The sequence below is a fragment of the Garra rufa genome, chromosome 23, assembly GCF_049309525.1.
Source record: "Garra rufa chromosome 23, GarRuf1.0, whole genome shotgun sequence".
NCBI classification, from domain to species: Eukaryota; Metazoa; Chordata; class Actinopteri; order Cypriniformes; family Cyprinidae; genus Garra; species Garra rufa.
The window spans coordinates 30,623,959-30,637,266 of NC_133383.1; the positions used below are offsets into that span (position 1 = coordinate 30,623,959).

The window sequence follows — 13,308 nt, forward strand, 5'->3', positions numbered from 1 at the left end:
AGAATATTACTAGAGTAAAAGTCTTAAAGTATGTGATATTTATTGTGCTTAAATACAAAAAAATATTTTTATAATCTTAAATTTACTTATTAAAAGTAAAAGTACAAGTAAATGCAATTTTTCTTTTCGCAATTGCGAGTTTATATCCATTTCTGAGAAGAAAAAAGTCAGAATTGCAAGATACAAACTTGTGTTTGTGTGGAAAAAAAGATACAAACTCAGTTGTGAGAAAACAGAATTGCGAGTTTAAATAAGTTTTTAAATAAAAGGTCAGAATTCTGAGTTTCTATCTTGAAATTCTGACTTTATTTCTTGCAATTGCAAGTTTATATCACCTGATTCTGAGAAAATAGTCAGAATTGAGTTTGTATCACGCAATTCTGGGGGAAAAAGGCAAGAATTTCCTTAAAAGAAGTCAGAATTGCGAGATACAAACTCGCATTTGTGAGAAAAAAAGTCAGAATTGTGAGTTTTGCCACTGTGAAAAACCAAATACTTTGTGGGCCCTAAAGGATTTTTCTGAAGAACTGCAGGCAGTTTAAGTCAGTTCTAAATAAAAAACAACATGCATTTTGTATGATCCCTGTTATTTTAGTAAAATAATTAACATTTTGCAGATTCTACAAGGTGTATGTAAACTTTTGACCTCAGCTGTATGTGTGAATTAAGCATTTAATTCAGCTTCATGAACATTTCTCTTACAGAGGCAAAGGCAGCAGAGGACGCTGGGGTGAACGTGGCTGTCGTCGTTAGACCCGGTAACATGGAGTTAACCGAAGAAGAAAGAAAGCATTATAGAATCATCACATCTTTCAACCAGTTAGAACTGAGTGGAAACGTTTGACAGAGCAGAACCGGATCATGTGGAAAAACCAGCGGATATTATGTGTTGTTATTCTGCTGGACTGAATCTCCCAAGCGTCCAGGTGCTTGTTTTTTTTTACACTGAAACCCATCTTTGAATTATCATCCACTTACATTCTCTATGAATGTTTTATATGCTTTGTTAATGTGTAGCATATGGCATATTCGTGTCAGGATACTTCTGTCTTTATCCCCACATGTGCAGTGATATAAAATATGATAACCTGCCAACTAGACACAGGTTTAGTGTGATTGTACCTCATGTCAGTCTTATAAACCTCCATCCTAAATGTTGTTGTAAAATTTTATTCCAAATGGACACATTCAGCAAATCACGTTTGAAACATTTAGATACACCAGCACCCCAAAACAGTCTGTTTTAGTAACAAAATACAATATTATGACCAATGTCGGAGATGTTGTACAATATTTACCATCAAGTATAAAATGCTGCATAAGCCGTTTTTAAGATTGTGCCGGACAGGCTCAGAATGAAATGCGGTTACATGAATACAAAAACATCTATGATTCCATTTCACATAAAATTTCTTCTTGATATCAAAGTATAGTCACCCAAAAATCAACATTTTGTCATTTACTCGCCCTTGTGTTGTTCCAAACCTGTATGAGGTTCTTTCTTTTGTTTAACACAAAATAAGCTATTTTGATGAATGTTGGCAACCAAAAAGTTGACGGTACCCATTGACTTCCATGTTATAGGAAAAAATGCTATGGAAGTCATTGGGTACCGTCAACTGTTTGCTTACCCTCAAGTTGTTTTAAACCTGTAGTTTCTTTCTTTTGTTGAACTTTGAAGAAAGTTGGTTTGTAAATGATGACAATGTTCATTCTTAGCATGGAAGTCAATGGGTACCGTCAACTGTTTGCTTACCAACATTCTTCAAAATATCTTTGTTCAACAAAAGATAGAAACTACAGGTTTGGAACAACTCGAGGGTGAGTAAATGATGACAATGTTCATTCTTAGCATGGAAGTCATTGGGTACCGTCAATGGTTTGCTTACCCTCAAGTTGTTTTAAACCTGTAGTTTCTTTCTTTTGTTGAACTTTGAAGAAAGCTGGTGAGTAAACGATGACAAAATGTTCATTCTTTCTTCTTTTTAACACAAAAAAAGCTATTTTGATGAATGTTGGCAACCAAAAAGTTGACGGTACCCATTGAATTCCATAGCATTTTTTCATATAACATGGAAGTCAATGGGTACCGTCAATGGTTTGCTTACCCTCAAGTTGTTTTAAACCTGTAGTTTCTTTCTTTTGTTTAACTTTGAAGAAAGTTGGTTTGTAAATTATGACAATGTCCATTCTTAGCATGGAAGTCATTGGGTACCGTCAATGGTTTGCTTACCCTCAAGTTGTTTTAAACCTGTAGTTTCTTTCTTTTGTTGAACTTTGAAGAAAGCTGGTGAGTAAACGATGACAAAATGTTCATTCTTTCTTCTTTTTAACACAAAAAAAGCTATTTTGATGAATGTTGTCAACCAAAAAGTTGACTGTACCATTGACTTCCATAGCATGGAAGTCAATGGGTACCGTCAACGGTTTGCTTACCAACATTCTTCAAAATATCTTTGTTCAACAGAAGATAGAAACTACAGGTTTGGAACAACTTGAGGGTGAGTAAATGATGACAAAAAAATCATTTTTGCGAGAACTGTCCCTTTAAAGGAAGTTTCCAAACCTGTAGGAGTTTCTTTCTTCTGTTTAACACAAAATAAGCTATTTTGATGAAGGTTGGCAACCACAAAGTTGACGGCACCCATTGACTTCCGTAGCATGGTAGTCAATGGGTACCATCAACTGTTTGCTTACTAACATTCTTCAAAGTTCAACAAAAGAAAGAAACTACAGAAAGAAACTAAAGTTGACGGTACCCATTGACTTCCATTCCATTTTTTCCTATAACATGGAAGTCAATGGGTACCATCAACTGTTTGCTTACTAACATTCTTCAAAGTTCAACAAAAGAAAGAAACTACAGAAAGAAACTAAAGTTGACGGTACCCATTGACTTCCATTCCATTTTTCCTATAACATGGAAGTCAATGGGTACCATCAACTGTTTGCTTATTAACATTCTTCAAAGTTCAACAAAAGAAAGTAACTACAGAAAGAAACTAAAGTTGACGGTACCCATTGACTTCCATTCCATTTTTTCCTATAACATGGAAGTCAATGGGTACCATCAACTGTTTGCTTATTAACATTCTTCAAAGTTCAACAAAAGAAAGAAACTACAGAAAGAAACTAAAGTTGACGGTACCCATTGACTTCCATTCCATTTTTTCCTATAACATGGAAGTCAATGGGTACCATCAACTGTTTGCTTATTAACATTCTTCAAAGTTCAACAAAAGAAAGTAACTACAGAAAGAAACTAAAGTTGACGGTACCCATTGACTTCCATTCCATTTTTTCCTATAACATGGAAGTCAATGGGTACCATCAACTGTTTGCTTATTAACATTCTTCAAAGTTCAACAAAAGAAAGAAACTACAGGTTTGGAACAACTTGAGGGTGAGTAAATGACAAAATGTTCATTTTTGTGTGAACTGTCCCTTTAAAGGAAGTTTCCAAACCTGTATGCTGTGTTAAGACTCTCAAAAGCTCTTATATCTTCGAACAGCATATGAATTTGAGAAGTAAGTAACATAATTTTAGTTCCTAACTTAATTCAGATTCTCAAGAAAGCAGTGTTTTTGTTTGTGAAGGATAATCTTGTCAAAACCTGTTCCTGTATTCGATTCTTCTCGTTGAAAGTGTCCTTGTTACGTCACTCCTCTGACACATAAACATTGAACACGTCACAGTAAACCGTTGTGCATTTTGAGTTTGTTGCTTTTGCGAAAGCCTATCTACACATTCAGAAGACGTACTCGTCCGAAGATCTTTCTAGAGAGATTACATTCAGTTTACATGCAGGACTGATAACTGGCGAACACTGGAAGAAGTACGAGGGTCCACGACGGATACTGTAGTGAGATTAGAGCTGGTCGGACTGGTACTCGGAGACTTCGGAGAAGCTTTCGGACAGGCTCAGTGGAGGGTCCTGGTCGTCGCTGCAAACGATCTCGAAATGATAGTGGCGAAACTCGATGGCGAATGTGCCCAGGTACGTCAGGAAGAACATGACCAGCGCCCATTGAGCACGGGCCGCATGCATGTGCAGCCGCTGAGCCATCAGAGCAAAATCTGACATCTGCGGTCAAGGATGAAATATGGAAAACCAATCAAAGTAGAAGATGATCTTGCTTGATTTTTACATTTTCCGCCGGTCTTAGTACACGATATAACTACAGAAGAGTCCAGTTTTAAATAGGACAAATATCGAAACTCGTTGGTCATTTTTGAACGCGATGCTATTGGTCTAATAGGATTCAATGATCTATGCTAAGCTATGCTAAAAGTGATATCGCCAGAACAGGAGAACGGCTGAATGGATTTCAAAACGGTAAAACTCAACTTATTAACTCGGGGGGAGTTGGAGAATGAGCCTATTTCCAAAAAAAGTGGAGTGTTCCTTTAAGAAACCAGATAGACATTAGTTGGCCATTCTCAATGAGAAAGTGCCCAAGCAACACTGCTCAGAAAAATTGCCCTGTGTATCATCATTCAATTGTCTACTAAGAGACTAGATAGCTGTTTATTACCAATAGGATACCAACTAATCCAGCTTAAGCTGTTGTTGTTGTTGTTTTTTCCCCAGCAGGGTTCTCATAGGTTTTGATTCATTTTTGTGAATCAGGTCAGACTGTTCGTTTCAGTGAGTTGATTCATAAGTGTGATTCAGCAGTTAATTCAAGCATTCAGGATGGCAGTTTCAGCATATTAAAAGCGGCTAGAGCTCCGTAACTAAATATATATTTCCTCCATGTGTGAGCGATTGAGATGAGCTGCTCTGTGAAACAGCCAATCAGAGCAGAGCCCCTCATTAATATTCACAAACCTTCCAAATAAGGCCAAAACAGAGCATTTCATTCTAGGGGCAAATCCTAGGGTTGTAAATGGACCTGTAAAACCATTTCTGGAGATTTTTTTGCCCTTTCCTATGCCATATACCTTCTATGTAGATATCAGAGAACAATTTAAAATATTGTTTCAATGCATTCTATGGCACCTTTAAAGTTTCAAATAAGTTTTTAGAAAATAAAATGTCCAATTACGGTTGAAATAATGTTAACTGTCATTCAAAAATTCAAACAACATGCTTATTCTGACTTGTGCATATTAAAATATATAAAATAATAAGGGAGCATATTAAATGTTACTGTGTTTAAGTGAGTAAAAATTCCTTTTTGACAAATCGGCAAATTTTAGGATAGTGGCATACTTTAAAAAATGTAGAATTACAACTAATTAGTATTTGGGGTGAAAGTAATTCATCTTTTAATATGTCATAAATTGATTTTTATTGTAAACATGCCTGACAAGACTGACACTGAATGACATTTTAGTGGGTGTCTTCTGTAAATTAGGGGAAAATGTATGATATTTATTTTTTGCTCAGAAAACAAAAACAACAATGCAATTAAATAAAACAAAACTTTTTTTTTTTTGAAAAACAACAATTTAAAGCAGTGTTATAATTATTGTTTTTATGCTTAAAGCCTTTTTCATCTTTAACCCATAAATTAAAATGTGTTGCTAAAAGTAAATTTTAGTAATTTGTTTTTTATTTCTTTGTATTTTTATTTATTTATTTTTTTACATGTAAACTTGCAATTGTAAGACATTTTTCCCCCTGAATTGGACTTTTTAGCTCGCAGTCGCAAAAAAAAAGTCAGAGTTACGAGTTTATATCCCACAATTCTGACTTTATAACTTGCAATTGCAAGTTCATATTACGCAATACTAGAAAAAGTCTGATTTTTTTAATGGTGGAAACAGCCTTTCATACCTTTGTGAGAAACTAGTACACTTAAGCACTTTTTGTAAGAAGAAAAAGCACTTATGGAAATAGATTTTTTAAATGACACATTTTAGTGCAAGCTGAATGTATTTTTTCAGACACTTAAATATGTTAATTGCTAATAAATAAATATTTATCGTTCAAATTCATAGTAAATTATTTGGTCTTTAGCTCTTTTTTGAGTCTTAAGTGCATCTTCATTATGTAATTTCACAATTACATTTTTATTTAAACTTGTATTATATTTAAATATATTTGTAATATGTGCGACCCTGGGCCACAAAACCAGTCATAAGTCACAAGGGTATATTTGTAGCAATAGCCAACAATAGAGATTGTGTGGGAATAAATGACTGCTTTTTCTCTTATGCCAAAAGTCATCAGGATGTTAAGTAAACATCATGTTCCATGACTGGTAAATTGTAAATTTCCTACCGTAAATATATCAACTTAATTTTTAATAATGTTTATATTTTTAATGTAATATTAAATAACACACTACAGTTAAAATTATAAAAGTAATTGCGTGTGCTTAAGTATGTTAGTCAACACATTAAGTACATGGTTTCTTAAGTTAAGTGGCCTTTTCAAAATAATATATGTGTATATAGGAAAGAACAGTTTTTGAACATGCTTTGTTCAAATTGTGAAATGCCGCCTTTTCTAATGTTTTAGATCATTTTGGATTTCTGACAAGTTTTTTGTTTAAAATGACGTTTTTAGGTATTTCAGAGAAAGATAATGCATATTATCAGAAATTGAGATATTGTGGTGTTGCACACTTGCAGTTAAAAATGCTAGAGTTCACCCTCACAATAAGCATTTTTTTCCTGCACAGTCAACAAAGGCAGTGCTCTTGTATATTGTTTTAGTTTGTGAGGTTACAGTGGAAGGAAGAAGGATACAAAGCAACATGCAGGAAGTTACAGCCCCGGACAACAGGAAGCGAGGGATTCCTGCTCGCCTGCCTTCATTCCGCAGGTTGACCTTCAGGGTCATGAAAGACTGGACCCAGCAGAAGAGTGTTCCTAGGCCAAAGGTCATGGACGTGCCAACATTGTGCAGCTCCTCATCATTGGACAACTGGATGAACAAAACAAATTAGTTGTTCATGAGTCTCTTGTTTGTCCTGAACAGTTAAACTGTCTGCTGTTCTTCAGAAAAATCCTTCAGGTCCCACAAATTCTTTGGTTTTCCAGCATTTTTGTGTATTTGAACCCATTCCAACAATGACTGTATGATTTTGAGATCCATCTTTTCACACTGAGGAAACTGAAGGACTCATATGCAACTATTACAGAAGGTTCAAACTCTCACTGATGCTCCAGAAGGAAAAAACATGCATCCAACTTTTTTGAATTTGAAGATCTAGATAAATGTAACTTATTTTGTCTTCTGGGAAACATGTAAGTATTTCTGTAGCTTCTGAAGGGCGGTACTAAATGAAAAAAAAAAGATATTTAGGCAAAATAAGAAAAATGTAAACATCTTTATTCTGGTTCATAAGTTTTCACCCCCTGCTCTTAATGCATGGTTTTTCCTTCTGGAGCATCAGTGAGTGTTTGAACCTTGTGTAATAGTTGCATATGAGTCCCTCAGTTGACCTCAGTGTGAAAAGATGGATCTCAAAATCATACAGTCATTGCTGGAAAGGGTTCAAAAACACAAAAATGCTGGGAAACCAAAGAATTTGTGGGACCTGAAGGATTCTTCTTGTTATCACTAAACAAAAAAACACAGCTGTGGATCATTCAGGTAACAACAGGGTATTAAGAATCTTTTGACACTTTATAAATAAATACATAAAATACAATACATACCTGGAAGTTCCCAACTAAAGTCATACCAAAGCAGGCAAGCGACAAAGCCACCAGACTGCCGATGTTGAGCCAGGGTTTATGCACCCTCGGCTTCAGCTGCAAATATCGCAGCACTCCCAGAATAAAGCCTGGAGCCCAAGAGACCATGAACATTCATTTCTGCTGTGTATCAAACACATGCCATTTACAGAAATAGTTCAGCCAAAAATAAGTATTTGCTGAAAATGTGCTCACCCTCAGGCCAGCCAAGATGCAGATGAGTTTGCTTCTTCATCAGATTTGGAGAAATGCAGCACTGCATCATTTGCTCACCAATGGATGTGAATGGGTGCCGTCAGAACGAGAGTCCAAACAGTTGATAAAAACATCATAATATTCCACACCACTCCAATCCATCATCTTGAGAAGACAAGAGATGCGTGTTTGTAAGAAACAAATCTATCATTAAGACGTTTTTAACTTTTAAACCGAGTCCTCTGTTTATAATGCTGCTTTCTCTAGTAAAAAAAAGTTGGCTCATCTGAATCAGGAGAGAAATCTGCACAGATAAATAACAGGTTTTTCATGGACTGGAATGGTGTGGATTACTTGTGGATTATTGTGATGTTTTTATCAGCTGTTTGGACTCTCAATCTGACGGCACCCATTGTGAGACAGGGGTGTAATGCTACATTTCTCCAAATCTGATGAGGAAACAAACTCATCTACATCTTGGATGGCCTGAGTAAGTTTTGAACAGACTTTCATTTTTGGGTGCACTATTCCTTTAAGAACTAAACTGATTTTATTAGTCGTTAGCTCTTAGCTCTTTCTATTTACAAAAAGACCAAGTCCTCTGATAAAATCTGAGCACCATTCATACCTACAAAGGCTGCCATGTTCATGACTTGACTGAATACGCAGCTGGCAGGTGGAGCATTGCCTGCGATGCTAAACAGTAGACATTTAAGAGCATTTATCAGCCTCTAAATGAATGATGCAATTGATAATAAAACTCAACAACATTTACCTGATATATGGAGGAGATTTTGATTCTGACCTCCTGTGTAAGAAAAATCAATTCAAAGGAGGCATAAATATTATGATCACTCGTATTAAATTATTGCGACGCAATAGAGGTGCATTTCCTTACTTGTACTCTGAACTGAGAGGGGTGATTTTCTCATCTTCCACAGCAATGAAATACCTGTTTATAGTGAAATATGCTATTTATCTTAACAGCAGTCGTTGAGTCAGTCATTGACATGGAAATGTGCAAAGCAGGTGTCAGATACTCACACAACCCAGAGACCAGCCGCTGTGAAGAAAGAAAACATTACAGGCAGAAACATCCATGGACTGCACTTCCTCATGTCTCCTTATGAGCGTCAATAAAACAACCCTGGAATAAAACAAACACCGCATTCTGAGAAACATCCTACGTTTATACTGAAAAAATGCTTTTCTTACTTGGATTTTTTGTCCTGTTTCCAGTCAAAATATCTAAAATTGTCTTGCTTTCAGATAAAAAAAACAGTCAAAATGAAGTGAGTTTTTGCTTAGAACAAGCTAAATAATCTGCCAATGGGGTAAGCAAAAAAATATTATTTCAAACAGAAAACAAGATTATTTTTCTTACCCCACTGGCAGAATATTTTGCTTGTTCTAAGCAAAAATGCACTTGATTTTGACTTGTTTTCTCTAAAAACAAGACAATTTTTACTTCTTGATTTAAGAATTTTTTGATATTCTGGCTGGAATCAAGACAAAAGATCTAAGGGTAACACTTTATAATAACTACACACTATAAACCATTAGTTAAGTATTAATTAATAGTGAATTCATCGTTTATAAAGCATTATCTTCACATTAATAGACAGTAGTGAGCAGTTTAGAAATACAACTATAAATGCTTTGTTCTTGATTTATGAGCATATCGATAATGTGTTTAATATTTGTATTTTCATAATTAATTAACGATCAATTCATCATTTCTAAGTATTACCTTATTAACAAACCAGTTATTTAGGCATTGTCATTGGTGCATAAAATCATTCAGAAAGTGTACGTAAATGAATAATTATCTATTTCAAAGTACATTTATACATATTATTTAGACATATAGTAATAGCGTGTTAATAAATGCTTTATAAATGATAAATTCAGGTAGCTATAAAACATTTAGTAGTTGCTAGTTAACTACTTTTGTGAGCTGATCCAAAGTAAAGACTATGTTGTAAAGTGTAAAGTGTTACCGTTTTTTTTTTTTTGTTTATTCCACACATACAGTGCTGCTTGAAAGTTTGTGAACCCTTTAGAATTTTCTATTTCTCTGCATAGATATGACCCAAGTCCTGAAAGTAGACAAACTGTTAAACAAGTAAGAAAAAAATATTTGCTTTGTCATTTATTTATTGAGAAAAAATATCCAGTGTTACATATCTGTGCACTGCAAAAGTATGTGAATGTTTGCTTTCAGTACTGAAGGTTTCTTATAAGTTTCTTTTAAAATGTAGGAGTTTTAGCCCATTCCTTAGTGTAGAACCACTTCAACTCTGATGTTGGTGAAAAGAAAACACCCAAAAGACACTGTCAAGTGTTTCTTTTACAGCACTTTATCTATTTGTGTCGATAGAGTTCAATTACAATACATACTTTTAAAGGTACACTTCAGTAGCACTCGCACACACCAAACTTGACATTTTTATTCCTGTCTATATTCTGAAGGTTTTTACAGATGGATCTATTCAGATATAATTTTCTTGATTTTATACAACATTTTATTCGCCCTAAAATAGTAAAAATACATTTGTTTTCTGTCTGTTCTAAGCATTTTCTGAATTATAGTGTGACAATATGAGATACCCAAAATCCCCTCTGTAAAAACATTTGACTCTAATATGTCAAAAAAATTAAACAAGAAATTTGAAACGGACTTCATCCAGTGTTTAGATTTTTGTATTAGAAATGTATGCAAATTAGCGCATATTTTATTAAATAATGGCTCATTTGCATATTTAAACCTAACATTTTAGAAAACTTGTAATACAAAAAATGTTTGCAATTATTAATGTAATCAATCAACTGGGTAAGTAAGGCGATAACTATTAGTTAATTTTTTACCCTATTCACCTGCAGTGTCTCGCCTTAACAACTGAAGGTCATAATTGGGATGGAGATTAATGGAGAATTTTACTTCCAGCACCCTACTCTCTCAAAAATAAAGGTGCTTTAAAAGGTTCTTCACAACGATGCCATTGAAGAACCATTTTTGGTTTCACAACGAACCATTCACTCAAAGGTTCTTTAAAAAAAAACATCTCTGTCTTACCTTTTTGCCACAAAGAACCTTTTGTGAAACAGAAAGGTTCTTCAGATGTTAAAGGTTCTTTATGGAACCATTTAGACAAAAAATGTTCTTCTATGGCATCGTGAAGCACCTTTATTTTTTATGAGTGCACTGTGCACTTTATTTGAATTAGACAAGAATCAACTGACCAGCCTCAAGATTTCTTGGAGAATGTCTTCTGTGCCGACAGGGTTCAGTCTGTAGAGACAAAACAAAAAGCATTCATTCGGCTGGCGTACTCCAGTGTGCCTGTCATTTGAAAGCATGTATTGTTAATATGACAGCAGGTTTATTTATCAGCAAATGTTCATTCATCGATTTGCTGTTCGTGCAGTGGACAGCGCCTTAGTGCTGAAACAGGACTGCGTTCATTCGCGATCAAGAGCACGTTCACTAATCTAGCTGCAGAGATAGGCTAACTTTATTATTAGCTTGATGTTCAACTTACGACAGAAAATAATAAAACGACACCTTAGTTCAGAGGACAAACCTAAATCATGACTTGAATGTCTGAATTAACACATTGGGCTGCATTAATACGCGATATTTATCTGTGAGCCTCTCAAATAAACAAGTCTGTATTGTCTTCGCCATTAAAACGGCATACAATAACAGGCTTAAACCTTACTTGTATAAAAATGGGTAACGTTAGCGTAATAAAAACCATACCTTGTAGACAACACACTCTTCTGTCGCGAATAACACCCGTGTCTTCTTCATTTCATTAGGATTCCGAGACGGACATCGTTTGCTTTCGGTTGTGTTTAAGAGCTAGAGAACGGGTTTGGCTTTACCGAGAGAGGTTCTCCCGAACCGAAATGCGGTGTGAAGTCTTTACAGCACGTATTGGGCTCGACAGACTCGGTCTGATATTTCTCAGACAGACATTGCGCGCCATAGATGTTACGAGTAGTCATGTCCGATTCGCAAATGAGTCGTTCTTTTGAATCGGTTCTTTTTAAGGATTCATACGAACCGATTCGCGAAGCGTTTGAACAGCGTACACCAGGCCACAGGGTGGAGAATAGAATAGAATAGAATAGAATAGAATAGAATAGAATAGCCTTTCTACTTAACATTTCACTTTTAATTCAATGTTTTGTTGTTTCTTTTGTAATTATTTGTAAAGGTTACTAACAATTTCTTGATGAAAAAGGTTTCAAAACAATCCCTAATCCTTTTTTACTGTTTGTGAATAAAAACAATTATCCTAAACTCTTAAAAATAAAGGTGCTTCAAAAGGTTCTTCACAGCTAAAAACAGAAACAGAAAGGTTGTTCAGATGTTAAAGGTTCTTTATGGAACCATTCAGACAGAAAAGGTTCTTCTATGGCATCATGAAGCACCTTTATTTTTAAAGGTGTAGCTACATAAAGTCAAACATTGGACATTACACTCTTAAAAATAAAGGTGCTTTAAAGGGTTCTTCAAGCGATGCCATAGAAGAACCATTTTTGGTTCCACAAAGAACCATTCAGTCAAAGGTTCTTTAAAAAACCATCTCTGTCTTGCCTTTTTATAATTTGAAGAACCGTCTTTTGCCACAAAGAATCTTTTGTGAAACAGAAAGGTTCTTCAGATGTTAAAGGTTCGGTATGGAACCATTTATACAAAAAAAAGGTTCTTCTATAGCATCTTGAAGCACCTTTATTTTTAAGAGTGTATGTATGCAAAGTAAAACAAGCTGTAATTATTGTTGTTGTTAGACTTTTTATAATTTATTATAAACCTGGACCACAAAACCAGTCATAAGTGTCCGTTTTTCGAAAATTGAGACATATACATCACCTGAAAGCTGAATAAATTGATGTATGTTTATGATTTGTTATAGGACAGGACAATATTTGGCTGAGACACAACTATTTGAAAATCTGGAATCTGATGCAAAACAATCAAAATATTGAGAAAATTGCCAATAAAGTTGTCCAAATGAAGTTCTTAGCAATGCATAATACTAATCAAAAATTAAGTTTCAATATATTTACGGTAAAAAATATACAAAATATCTTAACTGAACATGATCTTTACTTACTATCCTAATTATTTTTGGCATAAAAGAAAAATCGATCATTTTGACCCTTACAATGTATTTTTGGCTACTTAAGACTGGTTTTGTGGTCCAGAGACACACAAACTAAAACTAAACAGAAGCTAAATATAGCCTACACTCAAAAAATGATTTTTCAGTTTTGTTCATTTTACCTGAGCAATTCATGTTGAATTAATGCCATTTTGGCTATTTTTCATTTCAACATGATTGTGTCATGTTAAACTGACTTAAAACTGTCACTCGTTGGTTTAACATGAAGTTTTCATTTTAAAAGTACATGTTTCAATCACTTAGCTCAGTCAAACTGTTAAGACT

The 13,308-nt window shown here is 34.7% G+C and overlaps 2 protein-coding genes across 3 annotated transcripts in view; one reads left to right on the forward strand and one right to left on the reverse strand.

Moving 5' to 3' along the window:
- enoph1 (enolase-phosphatase 1) overlaps window positions 1-1,273 on the forward strand; it is a 23,742-nt gene extending 22,469 nt beyond the window's left edge. For both annotated transcript variants that reach the window (XM_073829970.1, XM_073829969.1), the window contains exon 6: window positions 705-1,273. In XM_073829970.1, coding sequence (XP_073686071.1) covers window positions 705-844 — 140 coding nt within the window. In that variant the 3' untranslated portion in view covers window positions 845-1,273. The remainder of the gene's footprint in view (window positions 1-704) is intronic.
- tmem150c (transmembrane protein 150C) lies at window positions 1,155-11,834 on the reverse strand. The gene is made up of 9 exons (XM_073829971.1): window positions 11,613-11,834; window positions 11,093-11,141; window positions 8,894-8,996; window positions 8,748-8,801; window positions 8,625-8,657; window positions 8,478-8,545; window positions 7,616-7,743; window positions 6,701-6,878; window positions 1,155-4,078 (listed from the first exon to the last, which is right to left on the reverse strand). Exons 3-9 carry the CDS (start codon window positions 8,965-8,967, stop codon window positions 3,870-3,872), a joined length of 744 nt encoding a protein of 247 aa, XP_073686072.1. The 5' UTR covers window positions 8,968-8,996; window positions 11,093-11,141; window positions 11,613-11,834; the 3' UTR covers window positions 1,155-3,869.
- Between the last annotated feature and the right edge of the window lie 1,474 nt (window positions 11,835-13,308).